This window comes from Paralichthys olivaceus, chromosome 20, assembly GCF_024713975.1.
Source record: "Paralichthys olivaceus isolate ysfri-2021 chromosome 20, ASM2471397v2, whole genome shotgun sequence".
NCBI lineage: Eukaryota > Metazoa > Chordata > Actinopteri > Pleuronectiformes > Paralichthyidae > Paralichthys > Paralichthys olivaceus.
This window is the reverse complement of record NC_091112.1, coordinates 7,190,513-7,215,941: the sequence shown is the minus strand read 5'-3', so window position 1 is coordinate 7,215,941 and position 25,429 is coordinate 7,190,513. Positions and strand designations below refer to the sequence as shown.

Sequence of the window (25,429 nt, the reverse complement as noted above, 5' to 3'; positions counted from 1 at the left end):
TAACTTGCTGGGAGTTACTCTGCTCTCGCCAAGACCGATTTCAATTTGTCCTGAAAGTGATCAGGCCATTCACAACAATTTTAGCCAATATTACTGATATGTACTTTACACAGCATGTATAAGTAGTATTTATATATCATACTACTGTGCTTGATTTTTGTTTTCCATATTAAGAGAGTAGAGGGAAGCCTTAAATGTTGCACCAATAAAATGTGTTTTACAAGACAGACTGACATAAACAACACAGCATTAGTAAATGGTGTTTTCATCAGACGTTGCTTGTGATAAAACCCATTTTAGAAATATCTTCTTATGTTGTTTTTTCTCAGTTTCATCAGTGTCAATTAAATGCATAATTCAGATTTCAAACAATTTCATGACTTTTTGTTGCTGTTAAATCTGCAGCTCTGCTTCCACATAGAACCAGAACACAGAACCATTTCACACTGATGTGGACGTTTGTGCTGTGAGGTCCATTGTTTGTATCGCTGCATATTCAGGCTCATGTGGTTTTTGTTCTACAGAGTAAACTGTTTCTAAGTTTGACTGGTCTAACTCCGTCTCCTTCTGCTTCCAGTGGAGGGAAGTGTGTGTGTGTGTGTGTGTGTGTGTGTGTGTGTGTGTGTGTGTGTGTGTGTGTGCGCGCAAGCTTGCGTGTGTGTGTGTGAGATCTAGTTTGCCCATTATAGCCAGGAATGCACCCGCTCTCAGATCCAGCAAACCTCTCCCTGCTCCACTGTGTGTGTGTGTGTGCATGAATGTATGCGAGTACACGTGTGCATGATTTTGCATGTGTGGGCGCATGCATGACTGTGTTTTTGTGCTGCGTGTGTGTGTGTGTTTGCAGAGAGAACAGTTTGGAGAAGTTCCCTTGCAGAGAGATATTGCTTCATTTACTAGTTCTGTTTTTTTTTTTTTCATCTTGTGGTTAAACACAGACATATTTCAAGTTTAGTGGTAATTTAGCCAATTTAGCTAATTCACCAATAGACATGGATAAAAACACACAAACAAATTAAAACACAATACTAAAGTAGAAAGCCACTCTAGCTTCTAACAGATCATTACCATTAAAGCTACTGGTGATTGATTCATGTTCCAAGTCATTGAAACACGAGGAACAAACACATAATCAACACTGCATATTCCACACTATATTACACAATAGACCACTACAGCTATTGTTAAAGAAGGAAGAATGCATGCATAAACATCAGCCCCCCACACACACACCAATACACACATGCTACCCTTTTCCAGGAAGGTGCTGTGTATTGCAGGACAAGAAAGAAGGAACAACAGAGAGATTGATAAACAACAGCATAACTTTACCATCCCCACTAAGATCTTCTGCAGGGTCCAGGAGAGCATGCAGGAAACGGGACAGCAGAGGAGGAGGAGGAGTAGCGAGAAAGAGAGAAGAGAGGGAGGCAGAGCAGAGAGGAGAGAGAAGAGGAGAGAGAAGAGGAGAGAGGAGAGGTTAGAGCATGAAAATCTTTGAAACGACCTGGGAGATGTCGCAGGATCTGCAAAAGCCAAAAACTCAGCAAGCAGTTAGTACAGATCCAAAATATCTCCAGTGAGTTAACAGCTTCCATTAATGTTGTGATGATGACATAGCAAAGAGATGAATGAGTGCAAGAAAACAGCAGCAACATGAATTCTTCTTTAGCCCTGGAACTGGCTACTTCTGTCTTAAATGTAAGATTGTTGTTCAATGGTTTGAACCCCGTTTACTCCGGCAATTCACTCAGAAGATTTCCAATCAGGAGCCCATTTTTCAAAAGTATCTTTAGGCTTCATCATTTAAATACTTTGAGAAATATTTAGAAATTATGAAATATTTTAATTAAAGGCCTCCTACCAAATAGTTGGTAGCTAAGAGGTTAGAAAGAAGCTTGAAGGAGAAGTTTCTACGTCTCTACACAACTTTTTTTCTGCGAGCGTTCCTGCGAGCTACTGACGACAGCTGCCAAAGCCACAGATGGAGACACGAGGGCATCTTCTGACCCACTTAGGATGTCAACATTACTGCGGGAAACATTCAACTCATCTATATTGGTTATTGTTTTGTAGAATTAACTTTCAAGTGTTTCATGAACATTATTTCAATTTTTATGACAAAGCTTTTCATTGTCTTTAATCACAGAGTAACAGTCTTGAGCTGAAAGTGATGAGTTGGTTGATGGGGAACATACGCAAAGAGCGATGAGTCACTACTTAGCCACAAATAATGAATTTGAATTGACTGAAATGTAACATTGAAAATGAAGAATAAAAATAACTGTGACCTCAGCATTAAGGTTTCAGCATTTTACTCCATCTCCCTACATCCACTCACATCATTCTGTTAAATCTCACAAAGATTAAAAATGAAAACGACGATCTTTGGCAGCCCTCGTCAATAGGCTCAGGATAATCTGAATACTTGATCTAAAGTGTGAGAGGTGAAATGTAAAACAGCTGGAGAGTCAGGAATAAAATGTATCACTGATGCATCAAAAACACACGAACCCCAGGTTTTACAGGAGGTACCTCTCACAGTCGTTATTTGCGTCCCAGTTCTTTTAATGCACATCAGCTTGGTTATATGCAGCAACATGAACACCAGTTATTGTGGTTTAGTCGTGTTTGTCCTTTTGTGAAGGACTAAATTAGTTGCAGTAACCACGCAGCGAGGACAGAGACAGTTGAGTAGAGGAGAGCATCCTTAAAATTACATGATACTTTTTGAATCCACAATACAATTGAAAGTTAATCAAAAAACTTTTCCAAAACTCTGACAATAATTGAATGGCTTTTATTTTAGAGTCCTTATGAACCAAATGAGTTCATAAACCAGAGTAAAACTTCTACAGTCGCTTCTACAGATGTTTTTTCCGGACGTGATGCGAGTTACCCAATAACCACAACGATCAAATCAGGCATTTTAATTCTCCCCACATCACAATTTTGTGGATACGCTCCTCTACTAACTTTCCAATCAGAGCCGAGGATACCGTTGGGCGGTGAATCTGAACAGAAGACAAAGGGGAGGAGGAAACGCCGCGCCTTGGTTGGCTTAGGAGGGGTTGATGTCACTAGGTCTTCAGCCAATGAGGAAGTGAGGGGGAGAGAGGACAGAGAAAAAAAACACAGAGTGAATGGATGAGGGGAGGGATGTGTGAAAGACCGAAGGGGGGAGAGTAAACAAAAAGAACGCAGGAACAGAGAGGATGGGATGAGAGGGAGAGGCCTTCCCCACAGAGGAGAAAACAATGAGAGAGGAGAGGAAAAAAAGAAACAGATGTTGGAGGACACGAAGAGGAAGAAAGGAGCGAACTGACGGTTTCTGACTGTTCATCTCACCTCTAAATATGAGCGTTTTTTAAAATTATCTTACCTGAGACGGAGATCGCTCTGACTCCACTCCTTACCGCTTCCAACTTCTTCTCATTGTTTGACACTCTGGAGAAAAACAGAATACGGTAAATTAGATGAGAAGTACACATCAGCACCAGAGGTAAACACTCAGGTGACACAACACAAACATACCGACGCTGAATCGAAAAATATCAGCGATTTCCAGCATCAGATTTCCAATAAAACATGGAAACTGTTATTCACATTGCGCGTTGGGTCGGATGGAAGTGCTGCAATCGCTATCTGTAAACGAGCCTGCACTGCTTCAATTATCTCGCTGCCTTTGCCGTGGTCTCTCTCTGTCATCTGAGCTCCACTATCTTTACATCACAGACCACAACGGGCAGAGAGAGAGAAAAAAAGAGAAAAGGCGGAGAGCGGAGAGAGAGTGAGTGTGCAGCGGACAGAGGGAGGAGGAGATTTCCAGAGTGTCTAAAAAACCCCTAAGTGGAAAATATTTGGCTTCTAAACTTTATCTCCTTATTTGACCAGCGACGGACAGAGAGAGAGAGAAAGAAAGCAAAAGAAAGAGAGGGATTTGAGTTTAAATGACCTAAAGTACATGAAAAGTTTTGGGATGCGTGCGGCTGACAGGCCACGTCCAGGCTGCCGTGCTCGCAGATAAACAAACACAATGAGCTTGGCTGACGCCACAGTGTTTTCTCTGTAAATCTTTTTAAGGCCTGATGACTCAGTGCGAGAAATCCTAACTAAGGATCATTTTGAAGGAAAAACATTTTTGTTCAGATTTTCTGATGCAACACTTACATAAGCTTTTACTAAAAAACCCAAAGTTTAATATTATTTGGGAAGTTGTGGGGAAGTTTGGTGTCTATTTATTTATGCTGCTATGAAATACAGAAAACTCAACGACTAATGAGTCAGTGTGAGAACTCTTATTACAACATTTTAAAGGAAACATTTATTTGATTTTCTCCTGGAAAAAAAAATAATTTTCGTCCTGTATTTAAGTGTAACAATCTAGTTCCATACTAAGACTAATTATAATTACTTTGGAGGAAATGTCTTGGTAATGATTTAGAATTTACCAAACGTAGATATGAAACATGTGACATACAGTACAGTACAAATACATTTAATTGATTGATTTGATTGATTAACATTTTAGAAGAATTATATTACAGGTTTGGTGAACTTCTCACAGTCAACACACCATGTTCATGTAGAACAGACAGAGAAATGACAAATGACATGAATTACATTTTTTTTTAAAGAGACAGTTTATGGGTTATTGTTATTTTTACTGTAACAGTACTAAGAATAGTTTGACTTACTTTGGGATGGAAGGAAGTGCTCTCTCTCCCTCTAGAGGATGAAAACAAACAGTATAATGTTTTATGACTCAGGCAGGACATTAAACACAGTACACAGGATATAGCCACAGTTTCTTCTGTGTATAAAATACATTATACAGCATCAGAACTGTATATAAACATGGGGACTTGTGCTGTAGTTCAGTGAATCTTGCAGCCTTTATTAAATGAAGGATTATACAACAACAGTAATCAAAATGTTATCACTGTAAAACCAAATAACAGCAAATATATGATTATTTTAAAAGCAAATGTTATAAATGAGAAATATTCTTAGTGTTGAGGATAAATGCAGAGCACATAGATTTGTTAGTCTAAAAAATTATTGTATCTAGTGCACAATGTCCGTAAATAGTATTTGATACTGACGAACAGAGGAACTAGAAAAAAAAGAGGAAAATACAGTTTCATACCTTTCTGATAACGGACGATGAAGGAATGAGTGTCCATGGAGACGAGTCGACAGTAGCCATCAATCAAGTCAGCCAAGTTTTCCGCCATGGTCAGTGATGCTGTTGTAACTGTAAGAGGCTGAATGTTCACACACACACACACACACACACACACACACACACACACACACACACACACACACACACACACACACACACACACACACACACACACACACACACACACACACACACACACACGCACACACACACACACACACAAAGATGTGTTACAAAGAGCCATTATCTCAGGCGACACACATACTCTTCCATGTCACAGCACAGTGGGGGTTTCCAGCTGCTCCTCGAACCAGAGGAAAACCTTTCTCTCTCTCTCAGTGGGTTGGTAAATAAATCCGATACTTTCAAATGTAAGAAATACACAAAAACTCTAATCCTACAGCTGTGGGTGTTGAGAAGCTTCTCTTATGTGCTCAATGTAGAGAAAATGACAGCGAACAGAGAGACTGGCCGTACCTCAGCCGCTCCAGCTACATTCAGCTGTAACATGCCTTTCCTGTCCTTCTCCTCCATAGACGAGTACTGGATGGACTGAACCTGGTTAAAGTTTGCTAGATGGGTGGGCTGGGAACAAATAGAGAAACACAGAGATAGAAGAAATTAAGTCAAGTTAATGTCGAAAGCTAATCCTGTCGATTCAATCAATAACATTGTGGGTATTTTAATCACAGAGGTAAAGCCTGAACTTTCCCATTAAGTTACTCTGCTAACTTCTGTGACACTTAGTTTAATTAATATTTGGATACAGAACTTTATCAGTTGTGATCCTAGAAGAAACTCACCGTGGATCCCTTGTCTGTGAGGTAGCTGATCCCTTCCTCGGGCCCGATGGCTAACTCCACCTGAATCACCCAGCTGGACTGTTGAGAAGAAAGATCAAGAATAAGGAGGGGAGAAGAAATGGAAATAAATATTAGAAAATCTACTCATTCTTAGCTTATATGCATCACATCTCTGATACATGCAACACCTAATACTACCAACAGGGGTCAACCTTGCACAACCAACCAGAGCTGTCACACTTTATGAGGACACAGTAACATGAAGGCATGAATGGAAGAAACCTACACCAAGGGCACATTTGAAGCACTCTTTGTCATAGCGGTAGACCGGCGCAAGAATCTCCAAGAACTTGAGGATGCACTGTTCGTCGTTGAGATTGGCCACCTGCTTAAAGGTCTGCTGGATCAACTTACGGAGAGTTTTAGCCTGAAGAGACAGAGGGGAGACGAAGGAAGTTAAGGTCAAACAGTCATCGTTCATAAATATTATTCAGCCAAATTGTTAACAGCCAACACAAGTGAGTGAGAAAGGTTCATGATGACATTGGTGTGTGTTTTTCTGTGTGGGTGGAGTGACAGTGGCTCTAAGAGAGGATGGCATTGATTGACCATTAGGCCACTATGGTGCTGATCAAAGTGACCTCAGCACTTCAGTGTTAGGGGCACTCACAGTTCAGATCAATACCTGCACACGTGGGTGCTGTTAGTTACCACTCACATTAACAACAAAGAGTCCGTCTGTTTATCTCTATAGTAACGTGGATCTCTCAGTACAACTTAGTGCTCTAACACAGAGTGACAGTTACAGTCACACGCTCACATCTGATTTATTCAGGTTATGTCACTATAGAGGGGACAGATGGGAAATAAAAATCCATCTAGGAACATTATACTGTCATTTACAATCCTCTACACTTCACGACTTAATGATACAGTACACACACACACACACACACACACACACACACACACGTGAGTACAATATGCCAAACATAATCCTCTATGTCTGATGAATCGCTAGAGCACAATCGCATATATGTGGATTTAAGACATCTGACCTTTCAACCCCACTTATCATCGCAGCGCTTTACATACATATATACAGTATATGTGTGTGCAGATTCACTGACCAATGGACATAAAAAAAGTGCATCAGTGACGATGGATCAAAACCCACACACACACTCAATACATAAGCTGCTTTCAGTCATGAACTGAACTACGGACACTTTACTGTGATTTTTCCGGAGGGGGTTTGCATGGCAACTAAAATATGGAAACATTTCCAGAAGCTTTCCTGCGAGCTCCTTAGTAAAATGTCTGGAAAATGTCAGAGTGAGCCCATGTGAGAAAACAGCAGGAAAATGTACGAGTTGATGACGTTTCTAACATGATTGATGTGCTGTAAACAAACACGGGATTTCTGCAGCGGAATTTAACGTGCTGACATTTTCCTCCCGTTGTGAAAGCATCTGGTGGCACAATCTCATGCTGAGTTCTTCATATGCGATAGGCAAAGTTAGGAAAATGTCTTGTCCCAATTTTCCCAATTTCAGACTTCATGTCTGAAACCAGCTGTGATGTGAGAACACATATCACACAAGCGCAGACGCTGTACGGACAAACCAAATTTATAAATAACTCTCCATATATAGATTAAGATAAGGATTAGAGGGGATTTAGTGCAGTACAGACTAGGCTTTAAAAAACGTGAAGATTTACAGTAGACTACTGCATCACATTAAGGTCATTCTGCACAAAATAAATGAGCACTTTCAAAGCTAAGGCTATTTCAAAGAATTTACCAGTTGTATTGATTTGTTGACAGAAAATGTGGAACAAACAGTCAATGGTTGATTTCGTGTGAGTCTAATGAGGCTTATATCCATATAATCGCAGGAAGTTCAATCTGTATGACACACTGTGTATTTTTGGAGGCAAAATCTCATTTTCTATTCTAATATCTAATATATCTAGTATAGATAATAATATCTATACTTTATTTCAGAATTTCATTGTCAGCTGTCGACTTACTAAGCCAGAAGGCTCAAAAAACTTAGAACAACGCATGCACGTGCACACACACACACACACACGCGCACACGCGCACACACACACACACACACAGACAGAGAGAGAGAGAGAGAGAGAGAGAGAGAGAGAGAGAGAGAAATGTCCCTGTGTGTTCAGCTGTGAGGGTTTGAGTGCAATCTCAACAGATTTCACATGGTTACAGAAAATGATGTGTGCGCTCATGTTCTTGATAGGATCACTGTTTTCATTCCTAGAATTCCACCACAGACACACACACATGCAGGCACACACACAAATATAGTCTGTCCCAAGTGTCCACCCTTCCTGAGCGGAAGTGCATCAAGTGGCTATCACCTCAAAGGCTGAACACTCAGTAGTCGCAGCACTTACACAGTATGTTTGTTTGATTTTGGTCAAATCTATCAATGTTTATGGCTGAAGAACAGTGTGTGTGTCTGTTTCCTTTCCTGCTGTGATTTGCACCAGTAGTGCCTGGAAGCAATTTGGACATTTGGACCAAGTATCTTTTTGCTTTTACTGCAGAATCGAGCGATAACACAAATCAGACAGCGTGAGCCTGGGTTGCACTGTGGCACTTCTGGTTTAGTTTTCATAGAAAGCCTCAATTATTATTATTTTCCTTTATTTTTACTACGAGTCATAAATCCCAATGATAACTGGCATCTACTAAAGCAGTGGGTCTCAAATGGGGGTTCCCGGACCCGCAGTGGTCTGTGGCACATTTTCAGGGACTGCATAAAAAGTTTAAATGAATCCATTAAAGTTCTGTATTGATACAAAGAACAGATTTTTAATATATATATATAATATCTTTCAAAGACATTTGTCGTGTTGGCCTTTTACATAAGGGGGGATCTTTTGTATCTTGTTCAAGGTCCTTGGCTGAAAAACAACCAGTACTGCACACAACCTAGATCCACTAAATTAGGATTTAATCTCTTTAAACTGTATAACAAACCTGTCTGCCCTTTTTTTATTGAAGACATTTGAGCAAATATTTAAATTTAGAAATAATACAAAATCTGAGGAGCCTAGCTGACCCTACTTTTACTTCTCCCTTCAAAGCAACTGGTACTTATCTTAATGTGTTCTCGGAGTGTGTCCCATGTGTTCAGAACATTCTACCAGTCTATAACACTTAAACTGAATGACCACATTAGCACTATTAGCTGGGCTTACAGCAGCGGAAAAATTAGTTGGAACACGTTGGATCCTCCCAACTCACTGTGTATGTTTATGGTCACAAATACGCGACTGCGAAGCAAATATTGTGGGTTACAGTTCACCAAAGTTGAACTCCACGCGAAGCCACGCTACGATTTGCCACGCTGCAGGGGGAGGATGTTTATTGGCCTGCTCCCTCACACAGATTGGAAGTGAATGGGAGGCGAAGGCTCACCGCTGAAAAGATTTGCGTATGTGTGACCAGGCCTGAAGTGTGAAATGGGGAGAGATTAGGGAAGACATGCAGCAGAGCACCAGGTCAGATCCGAACGTGTGTCTGCTGCAGGAGAACTGAACCCTCCATACATGGCTCCCAGCTTCCAGTTTTAGAATATATTTTAAGTTACATCTCTGACCATTCAGTACAATATGCACAATTATGTACTTTGAGATCCTCAGGCTCTTCTGTCCATTCCTGCAGCCGAGCTGTTCCATTTTAAAACAGTTCCATTTTGTACTGCGCTTTGTAATGTGGATATTGAAAAGTGATCTATAAATTATGTTTCTTCTTGATTTTGTTTTTACTAATTGTATTTAGTTTTTTTACGTTTTGTGTACGTGTATTTGTTTATACTTTTTTGAATGAAAAAAAGAGACACGGCTCAAGCTGGAGCCGGTGGGTCAAACTCCCCAAAGCAACCAAAAGGTCAATTTTACTCAACCTGGTGTCCAGCCTGTCAATATGAATGAACAGACTCTGCCTCTTTATAACAGCTAACATCAGTCACTGTTTACTACCACAGCCATCTGCTCTGGTGTGTGTGTGTGTGTGTGTGTGTGTGTGTGTGAAGTGGAGTCCATTGAGGGGGAATAATCCCATTAAATGACTACCATTCTCTTTCACCAGAGTGACCGACTGAAACGTAAATGACAGCTGTGCTCTCTCTCTCTCTCCACACTCACACACAAACATACACACACAGTAGCAGATGTGTCAAACCTGACATTACTACAACTGCTTTCAACTGATAATAATTTGAACGATTAAATAGCTGTTAAAATTACACAAGATGCAAGAATCTTTGCTGTATTTAATATACAGATGATCAAGGTGATTGGATAAATTAATCAAGGAACAAACTTTTTAAAATCACTACTTTAGTAATGTACTTCCACACATTCTCTTTATGTACTTAAATGATCTATAATGAAATAAAAATAATATTTCAGTAGGGACGTCAAGTCACATGTCAGACTTCACATATGTGTGTTTTGTGTCTTCATGTCACCTGACATCACGGGAGGGTGAGTTCTCATTGCAAAGAAGGAAAAGAAGTACGTAGATGTGCAGCTGATGAGGGGGGAGTCAGCAGGGCTTGGAGGAGTGAGTGGGGGTGTGGTCCTGAGGAAGACGCACATTGTCGCCTCCCCCTCCCTCCTCATTGTTGGAAAGAGAAAGTGGGTTTAAACATGACCCGAGGGTCGCACAGTTTCACTCCCTCTGCAGAGCATCTGTCTGCCCGCCTGCTGACATCTAGACCTTTTCGGGTCACCAGGTCTTTCTTTCACAAACAAATGCATGTACACACACACACACAGACCCTCTCCTTCAACGCGTGCCGTAAATTTATCACTGACAGACACATTCATTATGCAAGAACACCCAGCCATCACATACAAACAAGCTCAACCAAAATCAAAACTGGCTCACATAATTTAACATGACTGTTTATCAACGTGAATAAAACTATAAAGCACAGGGAGCTTAACATTTTCAACTAATGCTCAATACATTTCAGTACAAACCCATGATACTTCCCCGAGTGGGGGGGTTGATGACGCTTCTAATGCACAACAGACAAAAACAATTAAAAAACAGACAAGACAAATATCTCCAGGTGAAAAAGCGGTGTCACACCCGGAGAAGACACCGGCGAAGATGTTAAGAGAGTTTGTGGTGATGAAAAATCACGTGATCTCCCCAGCTGAGTTAATACATCACTTCCTGTCTCCGCCTGCTGCACCCAGCTGGTCCACCTCTCGCATTAATAAAGAGGAGGATTTGTTGTGTCTGTGCAGACAACCTCCCGCTGTGGTGTGAGTGTGCAAAAGACAAACTGCAGGTAATTTCCGTAGCCAATTCTCTGGATTTTACCCGCAGGTCATGTCTGAAAATGGCTTATGACTGTTTCAAACTCAGTCAGACCAGACTGTGTCTGATGACACAGAAAGTAACACATTCGAAAAAAGTGTATCAGAGTAAACCTTTAGTTATACCAGAGAGCTGCTGTCAAAACCACATCTTCTTTCACAAATATTCAAATCAGAGAAAGTGAATGAGTAAAAACGATCTTTTTATAAAGTCTCATCATTCTCACCTTGACTGAATCCAACAGGTCTTTTGGGAAAAAACGCCTCAAACCAACATCTTTCCTGTAAAGAAGGAAATAGAGATAAAGAATGTTTATTATACTGTAATTACACTGAGGAATGTTAATGGTCTTTATCTGATCTTCCTCCGCTGAGAAATAAGAGCTACAGACAGATACGAAGAGGCAGAGACGACTGAACACCAGCAGAAGCAGAAAGTTACGTGACTAAGTGCTGACTTCAGAGCACTACTCATCTTTTCCTATGAGACGGGGCTGAGGAAAAACAGAGAGATAGAGAGGCAGGGGAAGAGCACAAAGAGGGAGACCACAGAGACAAAGAGGGATGAATGGAGCTAAAACAGGAAGCTGGCTAATGACTCAAACTACTCTGGAGAAAAGACAAGTAGAGACGGAGAAGCAGAGAAAGAGAGCCAGGCTGACGTCATCCTTTCTCCCCCCTGCTCCACCAACATATGTCAAATATCAGTCTTAAACTATTATTATCATCACAGAGAACGACTGCTGACAAAAACCGACTGATTAAATGATTTGCGTTAGTTCAAAAACCACAAGGATGTCTGCCAACTGCAGCCAGCTGATCACCAACAGGAACATGAGTTTTGTTTCTGTGTAAGAGGAAACAACGAGTCAGCAGTTTTCATTCCTGAAACAACTAATGTGGCAAAGCAAAGAAAAACTATCTCTGACCGAATGTTACACAAAAAGAATAGAAACTACATGCACAGATAACATTTTGAATTATGAAGTAGTTGGTAACACATTATTTTTGAATTCAGTAATTTCTGAATAATTACATTAGAATGGCAGCAAGGCCCAACGTAAAAATACTATAATAAAAAAAATAGTTTACTTGTGATCTTTTGATTTTGGAAGAAGAAAAACATAAAGGGGATTGAAACAATTGAGCTTATACATTAGTGAAATATCTGATTCAAGTTCTGATTGGAGCCAACAGTGTCAGACACTACCCAAAATATATACGAATTGTTTTTTTAATCCACTAACGCTCAACACATGCCCGCAGCCGCTCACAGCCAACTGTCAACTCGGTTTACCAAAAACCCCAACAGCACATTTTCTCTCCCCTTTTCTCGTTGGTTTGTAACAGGCACGGTACAACAGCTTTTTCCAATCAGCAGGAGATGTGGTGAGGCAGAGACACAAAGCAGAGAGAAGAAGAACACGGGAGGAAAAACTGACGAAAAGAGAGGATGAGAGCATCGAGAAGAGAGACAGATGGACGGAGGATGAAAAAGAGACACAAAGAGAACTCAATGGAAAGACAGTGTGCATTCTTCTTGTTAATTGGAGAGCTCGTTAGCCGGATGGACAGAAAGAAAGACTTCACTGGGAGAGGACAGCTCATTAGAATCAGACCACATTAGAGACGAGCAGCGTTAGGGACTTTGTTGAGTTTTTTAATGCTCTTCATCCACATCCATCTAGCGGGGAGCTGTTAGTGGATCAGCAGTTGAGGCAAACTCAAAAATGTATAAATGTTAAACATGAGGGGACATATGAAGGAATAAGAAATTGCAAAAGTGACTAAGTCAGTTTGTTAAAGTTTGACTAAAATAAAACAGAACAGATTTCTAAATGTTCCCAAACTTTTCTATGAACGGCTAAATTCTGAGATACTGTGTTATATTTTGGTTTTTATATGTCCCCAGGTTAACACGGGATGAGGAGCCACATTCAGTGTGTGCCCCTGCAGCACTCTGACCACGCAGAAAATACTCACTCCAGTAGTTCATAGTTGGATTTCTTATCCAGGGCGTTTCCTCTCATCTCTTTGAAGAACCTCCTGGAAATGAAAGCAGTGGGACACAGAGAGGGTCAGAAACATAAGCACTGAACTAAATTACCTGGCCACTGCTGTGAACATGTCTTACCTGATTTCTAAACAGCCCAGTTTGAGAGCCACATCTTGTTCTACCTGATCCCCGATCTCTGTCATGTAGTCATTCTTCACCTGAACGACACAATTACACAACGTGTGTTAATTACAACATTTATTTCTGGGATCAACCTGATGGCCCAATGATCAAGTCAACATGTGCAGCAGGACCATTTACTTTAGTCCTGTGTTTACTCTATCTCTACCATCATGGTCCAAAAATGCCCCAAAAAATATTAAAAACATTTATTTCCTCAAGAAACAAATAGTATCACATCTATTTCTCACACAAATACACACAAAGTCCTACTGACCAAGTTTACCCACAGGCTAAAACACACAGTCTTCATGCAGCACCATATGTCTCGGTGCTGCCTGCTGGCACAACATGAAATATGTTTGTGCGTCTGGGTGCCTCTGAGAGTTTGTGTGTCTGTGTGTGTACCTGGTGGTAGAAGTAGTTGAGTGTAGGTTTGTCTTCTGTAAACTGCTGCACGAAGCCCTTTGGAAGATACCGGATCCTTAATTCATACCTGTAGTGGAAGGAGACAAAGGAGAGAGTTAATGTTGTGCAGAGCTGCACTGACGCCATTTTAAATCAACCAGTACCAGAGACGTGACGGTTCAGTATTGTGTAGAAAAATATGCTGGGGCAATTTCTTTTATGTGTATCACTACTAAATTTTGTAAATGAGTTAAAAAATAATCAAGTTTAATTGATAATGAAAAAGCACAGTCAGCGGTAAGCTACTGCCAGGGAGGGAAATGAAGAATCGAGACAGACAGATGAGGAGAGAAGAAAAACAATATGCAAGAATGCAAATGAGTAGACTGACTGAAAGATGAGTAGAGCAGAGACATGGAGAGATGTTGACTTGGTTTGACAAAGCAGGCATCTGCTTCTCTCCCTCAGTGCCAAAGGTCTTGCGCCTTACAATAGCATTAGCACCACGGCCGCCACAATAGAGGTAATATATAGCAGAAAATTAACATCCAAACTGCTGAACCCACACAGACACACGCGAGCCCTACCATCACTACACCACAGACGGGCCTTACTATTTTACACAACTCTGTTTGATATAAATCACTAATGCTACTGTGGTGTACAAAAGAGCAGGCTGCTGTTTGGAGGAAGCAGTGAAACAGAATGAATTCACAAGGCTAAATAAGTCATGTCTGACAAAGACAGGAGGCTGTGAATTGTAACCTCACAGTTGGTCTCGAGAGAGATTGTTGAGGACAAACAACTACAAGGATTATAAGTAAACTTTAACAACAGTTACTCTTTAAAATCTCAGGTAAAGCTCATCTAGGACACTAGATATTAACTTTTTAAAAGGTCAGGTAAGATAACTTTACTAATCGCCAAACGGCAAATAAAATAGAGAGAAATCAGAGAGGGCACAGCGAACAACATACTGATGACAGACAACATATATTCCAACAGGACGTCACTGTAGCTCAGGAGTCTGCCTGACAACAAATAAAATACCAAGGGCAAGGGATGTACCTTTGCCCGTTGTCCCTGCTGGCAGCTTCATGACCAAAACTCTGATTTAAGGCTCTGAATGCAGCATTTACACTTTGCACACACACTTGTCTTCTCTTACCTCCACTCCTCATTCGGTCGTGCCTGTTCGTATTTCTCTCTAACGTGGGAAACGCCCATATCAGGGTGGAGCCAGTGCACCTGGTCTCTGGATTGGCTGTTGCTGAGGTGCAGACCAAAACAAGACGTCCAGCGCACTTTGTGGATGTCCAGAATTTTCTGGATGATTCCCTGGACACAGAGAGCAAAGAATTTAATTTTGAGAACACTTTCTCCCCTCTATTTGAATTGGTACTATCCTGGTAAAAGTGTCCCTGCACATGTTCAGTATATCAGTGTTAAAGCAGAGAAGCTCAGTGGACAAAAACACTGACCAAGTTATTGTACCAATAGTGCTTAAGTATATGTCTGGCATTTTGTATCAGGTCAACAAGGGCATCAGTCTATCCAAGTGAATTTGTCTGTCTGTGTGTGTGTGTGTGTGTGTGTGTGTGTGTGTGTGTGTGTGTGTGTGTTTGTGTGTGTGTTGTTGATTTCATTTCATTTAACATGACATTCCCACCCAAACAAGTTGAGAGACATCACACACACACGCCCCATAATGCTCACAGAACCATGTGCATTGCCATGTAAAACGCTAGGGGGTCTGACCTACATACTGAAGGAGGGAGAGGAGAGGAGGATGAGAAGAGCAAGAGGAGACGAAGTAGAGAGGAGGAGGAGAGGAGAGGAAGAGGAGAGGAAGAGGAGGGAGATGACAAAAGTTTGAGTTGCACTAAGTAGTTTCAGCGTCATGGGAGTGGATCTAAAAGCACTGAAATGTAAACATACAATGGTACATGCACGCACACAAAAAGATGGTGTCCTGAGGTTACATGCATTCCCACGAAAATTATTCTCATTGTTCTTTATCAAAGCGGACAGTTGGGACCTTGAGCCAAGGACATAAAACAAAGATCCACCTTTAAAACCACTGGAAGGTTGCAATGGTCACTTGTAGTCAAATAAGCTTCTCACTATTCTCTATTTGTCTTTGTGTCAACACATGAGTGAAAAATCAACAAAATCCAACACAGATTATGTAGAGATTAACAGTAAATACCTGCGATGCATAATTTACAAAGTTTAAGATAAAAACTATTGTGGTGCTATAGTGTTATTGACTTAAAAACAATCCACTAATAGAATTTAAAAGTAAAAACTGTGCCACAGACCTCAAGTTCTGTCCAAAACTACTGAAACCTCATCAATGAGCTACATAGTTGCAGTGGAGGACATGTGCCTTCATTACCATGAACAGAACCACTGTTATTTATTTTACGTGATCACAACAACACAGTCTTGCTGCTCTTAACTCAAAAACACCAAATGTGGCTGAAAATAATCTAAAACCCTTCAGATTGAATTTTTAATGCCACAGTTTGGCATCAAAACTGTTATGGATTAAATTTAACAACTAAGCCTTTAACTTGTGTCCCTAATATTTTGCACATACAGTAGGTGTTCATCTCTTCTCACCCTGACATCAGTTGCGTCTCCATATCTGATATTGGACGACCAGCAGCTGTTCTCAGTGTTGGTCTCAAAGTGGTGGAAGACTTTGAGAACCCTGTCCACGGAGCCGGCAATGGTTCGGTCTGACCCCCCCGCGCTCAGCCGCGACTTGGCGCCTCCGAGGAGGGTGTGATTCAGGTTGGGGTCCAGGTAGGCCGTCGCCATGGTTTTCCTCGCCGACACAGCAGCTGCTAGGTGTCTGTCATATTCTGAGGAGCACAGAAGGTGAATCAGTTAGAAAGATGAGGAAGAATGAAGAGATGAATGAGAGGAGAGTGACGGAGATTTTGAAACACTGAATCCGTTTTGCAAGTAACCAATCAACCATTTAGGGCAGTGATTTCTGGGAGATAACAAACTGATGTAATGTGGATCATTAGCAGGATACCTATCAGGATAATCACAAAAATGCAGCCATGACTGGATGAATATATGTGCGATGTGTCAGTTGTAACCCCAGAAGACAAAGTGCTACACTGATGAAGTTGTGAAATCTAGATAGCATGAAAGAAGAGGAAGGCTTCACATAAAGACTGCCAGAAAAATGGAGCAACAATTTCCACAGAGGTGCCAATTATATGGCAAAAATAATGATACCTACATTTGAAAATAGAAATTCTTTAAACAATTGCCAAATACATTGTTAGTGAGTGACAGTACATATGTCATCAGATTTAAGCTGGGGCCAGTTCCCCCTTGTTCCAGCCCTGGATCCACCCCGATCACAATTTCTAAGACTCCCAGATGAGGTTTGATCAATGAACTTACAAAACTGTTTGTTCTCTGCCGCTCAACTAATTGCTTCGGCTCTTGCTCGTTCAGTTACATAACAGCTCCTCTCTCTGCTGTCGGCTACAGGTTGATGCTGTTGTAACACTGTGGACTTGAATCCTGCTCCTCTTATACTTAAACACTGCAAAGAAACTGTCTGTTCCTGATGTGATATACTTTGGCAAGATGAACCCACAGGAGCAAATGAGAGAGACAACAAGAGGTGCAGTCCAGGTCAAGGCTCAGTGTGTGTGAGCGCACGTGTCTGAAGACAATGCACCTCAGGCTGACGTTTTTCCTGAATACTAAGTCCTGACATTGACACACTTCCTGGAAATTCATGGTAACTTCATGTGGAAATGGCCGACGTGAGTGTGTGAGACGTAGCGTACATTTTTTGTGTGCATGTGAGCTGCTGTAATCACGTAGAGAAAGATACTGAGATCTCTTTTCACTCTGCAATTTTCTGCTTCGCTATCTTCCTGTGCTTCTCCTCTCTCCTCCATTAAAGGAAAATTGATATGTTCAAGCAGGTAATTACACCTGAGAGAGAGAGAGACACAGACACACACTCGCTTCAGAGGAAAGATTGTTGCTGATGGATATATCGCAACATAAAAATGTGCTCCCATCTTACTTTGCCAATACCAATTAGTAATGACTTTCATTGACAAATCACTTAGTTCCCAGCTCTCTCACACACACACACACACACACACACACACACACACACACACACACACACACACACACACACACACACACACACACACACACACACACACACACACACACACACACACACACACACACACACACACACACACACACACACTTCTGCGGGGTAATGGCAGCATTGGCAGTACACCAACTCAGTTCCCATGGAGTCAGATGTCACTCTTGTGTTTCTGTGTGTGTGTGTGTGTGCAGAGGGAGATCTTATTCATTCATACCTCTGTCCCAACACATGGGGAAGGGGCTACAGCCACTGGTCGCCATGGAAACACATGTCTGTCCCTCCCTGTGTCTGTCTGTGCCGAGGACAGATAGACAGCTTGCTGCTTCGCAACCTCGCATCACACACACCGAAAAGCGAACTTCTCGTGTGTAGAAGTTACATAAATAAACGCACTGAGCTGCTGACACAACTGTGAGAATGCTTTCCCATAACCCAAACAATAACACACACACACACACACGCTGCAAACACACACACTCAGTCTCTAAGGCAAAAATCTTTGTCTCCAACTTTTGTCAACAGCTTCTTTAGCCAACAGTTTCTTCCAGAGGCAGAAATCAAAAAGGGCAATTTTCTGCTCTGTTGACACTTTGTAAAGAGTGTGAAGATGCTACAGAAAACAAATGAGAGGAAAAGTAAAAGATTCCCATCCTTCAAAGAGTTTCTTCTCTGTTTAGTTTTGTCTTCTTAATCTTCTCTTGTTATCCATGGCAGGCACAAGACGAAAAAATCCTCCAGAGATGTAGTTTCTCATGCACAAACTTCTCCTCTCCTCCGATTCTGTCCACTTCTGAATTACTCCTCAGTGGCCCCTCTCTGATGACAACACTCTGTTTGTTTTTTGCCCGATTTCTGCCTCCATGCCTGTGCTCCGTAGTTACACAGTTGCCGTGGAAGCGTGAAGCGACTGTCGCTTAGGAGAGGGTTCTGGATCCAGTGATCGGTGAGAAGACGGCTTCCCTTCAAAAGTTTATTCCAAATGGATTTTCACTCAGTCAGCGGTCACAGAGAAAGAGGAGCAATTACTGTGCTCGATGAGAAACAAAAAGAAAGTTGTCGTCTTCTCTTAGAGACAGAAAGTGAGAGAAAAGAGGGAGCCAGAAAAACAAAAGGAAACAGAGACAGTGGAGCAGAGAGAGAAAGAGAGGAGGAGAGAAATGCAGCAATTGTTTCAAGTTGAATGAGAGGAAAAGGAGGACAGAGCAGAACAAGTGACAGAAAGTTGAGTGGGGGAACAAGAGAGCTGGAGAGAGGAGTCCTGGAAGAGCAGGAGGAGCTAGAAGCTATTAATATGCTAATCAGGTCTCTTCCATTCATTAATAACCCCACCCACCTCTGTTACTGCAGCAGGAGAGGAGAGATTCATTTTAATGTTACCCTGACTGAGTCCTGTATGTAAACTCACAACTGCAACAAAAACACAAACCAATCCATGTTCAAACGCCCAATCAATCATTCTGCGTATTGTACATCAGGTCATACTCTTTCTTTCCTTTTTGTTACTAGAGCACTCAAGGTGCTTTCTGGGAGCTTGTCTCCGGGGCAATGTACCTACAATACCCTACAGTCGCGCCTATCGCTGTGCCGGTTACAGCTGACCAGATGCCAGCTGCCGTTAATCAAATGGACGTTTATACGGGTGAACAGATCCTCAACAGAAGAGCTGACTGAACAGATATAAGTCTATTACTCAACACTCTTTAATCTCTGGGCTATCTAAGGCCAACAATTAATATTTACAACTTCTGCTACAAATGACATATAATGTCCGTCCGTCCCGGGAGACGTGTCCCTCAATTTAGTTTTTTTGGTAGATTTTTTTTCTCTCTCTTTGAGGGTTAAGGAAAGAGGATGTTGCACATTGTAGAGATTGCTTTGATTTATGACTATGGGCTATAGAAACAATATCTGTCAATCTGACAGACCAACGACATTACCAACTGACCACTATGAACCAATCGGCAACCCACCATGACCAATTTTATGAGCTGGTGTTTTGAAGCCATGAATTTGGCATTTTGTTCAGTGCCATCTGTAAACCAGAAGGAGCCATATTTGGAGGAGCAGGGGGCGAGTTTGACTGAGAGCTTGAGGACACTGTTCCCCCACCTACACCTGCGGCCTAAACCCATTGGTTGGTACTAGCTGTCAATCAATGCCCTGATGTATACTGTGCTTTATTGTCTTTTTGACGATAAATGGGAGCATTGTGTACAAAATAAACATCACGCCGTAGTGAAGACTTCAGACTGAAACCATGAGCTCCTTATGAAAATGTTTACTGACATTTTAAATCAAGTGAGAAGTTGGAACGTTTTCTCATCTCCTCACTTCAGTCGAAATCGACTTTGCAACCATTGGAGTCGCCCTCTGTTGGTCATTCAAAAGAATACAGGTTTCAGGCACGCATTGGCTTCATTTTCTTTGTCTATTTTTTGATAATCACACATGCCCCGCAAAAGATAGACGTTTGAAAATGTGGACATGCTATTTGTTTTTGGAGCACTGGCCAGGTAGAGCTGTACCCCCCTCAGCTGCGACCACAAGTAGAATCTAATTATATATATTTTTTTATACACTGCAACGTATAAATAAATCCCAGAACACATGTTTAAGTGACAGAATTTTGAAATCCTGATGTTTCATCGTGTCCCAGATAAGCGTGCAGTACAATGTTTTGTGTGCACGTGATTTGTGCTCCATCTAAGGCACTGGCAATTGTTAAGGAAATCTGGTGGGAGCAGGGGGTTTTGGCAGAGTGTGTGTGTGTGTTTGTGTGTGTGTGTGTGTGTGTGTGTGTGTGTGTGCGCACACTATTGAAAGCCTTTTGTCAGGAGGCCGGATGTTGCCATGACTAGGAAGCGCTCTTTTGGGACCGAGCCAAAGTCTCTTCATCTATTTCTATCTCTCGCTGTGTGTTTACGAACATAATTGTTTTATCAGGGGAGGAAAACACTCACATTCTGCAAAATGTACATGAAATGTAGAAGGTTCAGGAAACCCTCTGAACTGTAACAGTCACTTTGATGTTTTATCAGTGAACAATCAGTGTATTCACATTAATTCTGTGAAATTTAAATCCAAAGGCTCTTTGAACTAAGGGCATATTTTAGCATATAAATACAGTATTTTTCCAACATAAATGTTAAAATATACATTTTTTGTACTTGCAAATCAAAGATAAAGCAAAGAACTACTGACATTTTGAGCCAGCGCCCCAAGACTACTGAAAGTCTACTTTACAGTTCCATTAGCCATTTATAATATTGAAATGAGGTTCCACTGATCTTAAAAAACAACCACTGTGTGTCAAAGCATCAATAATACATTAACTACTGTCACACATTACAATGATTAAATCAGCACAAATGGATGTAGCAGTGATATATACACGAGGAGACATTCATGTGCTGCAATTTTCTCAACATAAGAGAAATATAAAATCGGTATATGCAGGGATTTTAAACACAAGTAAACCTGCTAAATTGCAACTTGAGGAGTACAGTAGAAGGAGCTTGCGTTTCAGTCCCCCCCCCAAATGCGTCATATCTGACATCATGGAAGCACAGACAACTGCAGCGCACTCTCACCTCGATGCCTTACCAAATTAGCACATTCACCCTGGTGTCATGTTTCCATCACAGCCGATCGGAGCCGGAGTCGATTAAAGAAAATCAACTGACACGGGAGTTAATGCGATTCTATCCATTCCCATTGCAGACAAGCCAGATGTAAGTAGGTGTTAGTGGGGGTTTTGACCAAACTGAAAGGAGCTATAATTTACATTCTTCCTGTGTCTGTGTCAGGTAATTGTGGTGGTATTTACAGTTTCACACAATTTCATATTAATGAGCATTAATCATGGTTTCGCTCATCAACTAAATGAATACAGTGGATAGATACATCATCAGTCCAATAAGAAATGTCAGAACAGACCATACCAAACTGCTTTGATGACAACCACAAGCCTAAAAATGCTTAACTTAAGAATTAAAACTTAATTACAGGAAACTGGCCCTCTGCATAAGCTAAAAAACACAAGTTCAAACACTGGTATCAAACATCCTGTCTCCATTGTTTTTGTCCTGCTTCCTGGCAGCTGGAAACAGCTTTATGAAACACATTTACAAATGATGATACAGTAAAGTGACAAAGCAGGAAAACATCTGAAGACGTTTTAGTGGGAAGGAACCTTAAAAAGTGTTACCCATTTAGCAGTGGAAATGCGAAACTCTATTGTGTTAAGGGTCAAAAAGATCAACAGGAATTGCTTGTGATAGTTACAATATGTTGGTCACTGGCAACTTTATTAGTTAAACATAAGTAGCCAGCAGGGCGAGCTTTCTGGGCATGATGCCACAATACGTGAATATGCTCTCCTGCTCCGTCTCAGTAGCACAAAGGAAAACTAATTTCCACCCTCATGTTATAAAAGCTATTCTGTTTGCACTATGAGAACAAACACACACAGATAAAATGTATAACAGTCAATTTTCTCCTGCTTAATATCTTACTTACATCAAACACAAATCGGACTCACTTAAATACAGATCTGTATCTTCCTATCTGCAGACAAAGACTTTATGCCTTTTATGTGTTTTCCTGAATGTTTTCTTCATTCAAATAAAGGTTTTCATATCAGCACATTTCAGTAAAGAGATAAAAAGCTTATATTAGCCAACCGCTAATTCATTCAGGCTCTAGTCTTGTATCAACATGGTGGTTCTTTGATTATGTCAAAAGACAGGAAGCTGAATCCACTAAAGTGTGATAGAGTTAACTAGAGAAGTTTTTTTCAGGACATCTTGTCGTTCCTTCATCTCCAAACATCTGACCAGCAGCTCTGTGCAGTTGCACTATGCTTAACAGTGGTAGTCCATCATAATGTCAGCTTATTAGTTTCACTTGAGTGAATTTACTAACTTTAATTACATAAATCCATTCATCGTCAGACTTGTTCTGAAGATGGCAGATCAACTACTGAGTGGACTTGGTGACTGTTTTTATCATCAACTGTCTCCAAGGTGAACACTCAAGTTACCACCACTGAGGTGCCCTTAAGCAAGGCATTTAACCCCCACCTGCTCCGCCTGATGGCCAACAGCTCAGACTGTCGTTTAACATTTAATCATGGCCTGAATAAAACTTTAATTCTAATTCTGTCCTCCATATGGCTGAAGTAGCAGCTTGTGAGAGTGTGAGTAAGATGAACCTGACACACATAAAAGAATGATTACACAATCACACAGGAATCTTCATGCATTACTGAATACAAAAACTAATGTGAAGCAAAAAAGCTAAAGTGACATTTGGTGAAACTGAATCTTTTTTAAAAATACAGAAGTGTATTTGTATTTGTGAACGTCAGAAAAACTTCAGTAAATCCACTGATTAATGAGGTAATTCCTAGGTTTTTCTAGATACTAATTATGACACTTGTTCTTATAGGTACAAATTGGGCATGGATGATTGAATGAAGCGGCTGAATTATTAAATTAAATGTTATAGCAAGTGTTTGAGGGCCAATTACTCACCTGTGTAGTAGGCAAGCCTGGAAATATCTGAAACACAAACAGAAAACATGAGGGTCAGCTGGTTTGTTTAATTACGGGAACTCATCCGCTCAGAACAAAAATGTCACTGAAGTTTATCATTAGGTTCCACAGCAGGTGTTAACGGTTCAGCAGCTGAATGTGAATTGCAGAAGGGAAGCCAGTGCCAGCAGCTCTGTCATACTTATCGAATTAAACATCAATATGTTGTTGAAATGTCAACCGGATATTGATGGAGGTTTTTCTAAAAATCAATACCCCCATTGTTACATAAATGACCCACACCCCTTCGCTTTAAAGATCTAATTGGGACATGGTTTATTGTTCAGGGGTTTCGGCATAGCTGCTTTGAGATGTGAATGTGCATGGGGGGGTGTAACATGACTGCAAAACTCGAGTGAATATTCACTCAACTAATATATATACAACACAAGGAGAAAACACATTTGCATGCTAAATATACTGCACAAAATGACCTGAGGTTCTAAGTTGAAAGTAATCCTGGCATGAGTCATACTCATATCATTGAGTGGTGAGGTACACTACACTGTATCGACACTACCGCTCCCAAACTCTCACAGGAAGCACAAGAGGAGCCTTTTGGGAACCTGACACCAAGTTAGAGCACTGATAGGGGCCATATGTAGGAGGAGGTCAGGAGGATAAGTGCTTTAGACACCATGATGTACACACAAATACTGGGTAAGCACACACACACACACACACACACACACACATGCATGAACGTACATACACATACAAACTGGGGGGAGTGAAATGACAGCAAGGGTTGTCAAAAAAATGATGTAATGGTAAGAAGAAAGAAAACCCTCAAAGAGAAAGGAAATGCCAGCAAGGTGACTCATAGTGTGTGTGTGTGTGTGTGTGTGTGTGTGTGTGTGTGTGTGTGTGTGTGTGTGTGTGTGTGTGTGTGTGTGTGTGTGTGTGTGCGTGCAAACCCTGTGTAATACAAAAAAGGACCTAATGCTGCAGAGTGTATATGTATAATAGTGTGGGATTAGTCATCACAGGAAAATAACTGACAAACCGTATAACATGTATAACTTTTTATCTGCAAATGTAACTTAAATATTTCACACATTTGTTTTCACCATTTAAAAAACAGGGGGGGAAAACGAGACGCTAAAAAACACGCACTTAATCTTTCACCATGGCATCATAATATAGACATTTTGAAATGTAATCAGATTTCCTCAATCTAAAAGCATCACACCTTTAATATGAAGCCAAATATATGCACTATAATAAATGACTAACCTATATCCATTACTAGCATAGTGCTTTAACCCACAATGGACAATGATCTGGATAATGATGAGACTTTAAGTGTCCATAATGACATCTAGATAGATCTGAAACCTACAGACACCATCTGTTACATGGACGCTTACTCTGTTAGTCTTTGCCTGTCTCTCTTGTAAGTGTGCAGTTGTAGGTTAAGTGCTGTGTAGCCAGACATCTGCAGCCATGCTGGTTCCACTGCAAACTAAAATCCATAGCAGACCAGAGCCTCACATACTTCTCATGTCTGAGAAACAAGATTAAACGGCACCTGAGGAGTTTTGGAGCGTCTTTCTAAAAACTATTGAACAGACTTGAATCATCATTTTCCTGTTGTGTTTTTGATGTCAAGTAAATCGTGAACATCTCTGGGCTGAACAGTGTTGACTATAGATCACTTTAAGATTATTGTCTCCATGGAATATCCTGCAGGATTACCAGCATGGCCCTAATTACATA

General features: G+C 41.0%; 1 protein-coding gene across 17 annotated transcripts in view; it reads right to left on the bottom strand.

Moving 5' to 3' along the window:
- ptk2aa (protein tyrosine kinase 2aa) overlaps window positions 1-25,429 on the bottom strand; it is a 57,542-nt gene that overhangs the window by 17,001 nt on the left and 15,112 nt on the right. For 2 of the 17 annotated variants that reach the window (XM_069516762.1, XM_069516757.1), the window contains exons 2-16: window positions 23,651-23,677; window positions 16,571-16,815; window positions 15,114-15,283; window positions 13,946-14,033; window positions 13,496-13,575; window positions 13,345-13,407; window positions 11,589-11,643; window positions 6,278-6,418; window positions 5,992-6,069; window positions 5,666-5,773; window positions 5,150-5,267; window positions 4,698-4,728; window positions 3,383-3,447; window positions 3,000-3,086; window positions 1,333-1,350 (exon numbers count right to left, since the gene is read on the bottom strand). In XM_069516762.1, the coding sequence (XP_069372863.1) occupies window positions 1,333-1,350; window positions 3,000-3,086; window positions 3,383-3,447; window positions 4,698-4,728; window positions 5,150-5,267; window positions 5,666-5,773; window positions 5,992-6,069; window positions 6,278-6,418; window positions 11,589-11,643; window positions 13,345-13,407; window positions 13,496-13,575; window positions 13,946-14,033; window positions 15,114-15,283; window positions 16,571-16,771 (1,303 nt within the window). In that variant the 5' untranslated portion in view covers window positions 16,772-16,815; window positions 23,651-23,677. Of the gene's footprint in view, window positions 1-1,332; window positions 1,351-2,999; window positions 3,087-3,382; window positions 3,448-3,534; window positions 3,674-4,697; window positions 4,729-5,149; window positions 5,268-5,665; window positions 5,774-5,991; window positions 6,070-6,277; window positions 6,419-11,588; window positions 11,644-13,344; window positions 13,408-13,495; window positions 13,576-13,945; window positions 14,034-15,109; window positions 15,284-16,570; window positions 16,816-18,330; window positions 18,594-23,650; window positions 23,678-25,429 lie in introns of those variants that run through there. The other 15 variants (XM_069516758.1, XM_069516760.1, XM_069516769.1 and 12 more) reach the window with 13 other exon arrangements.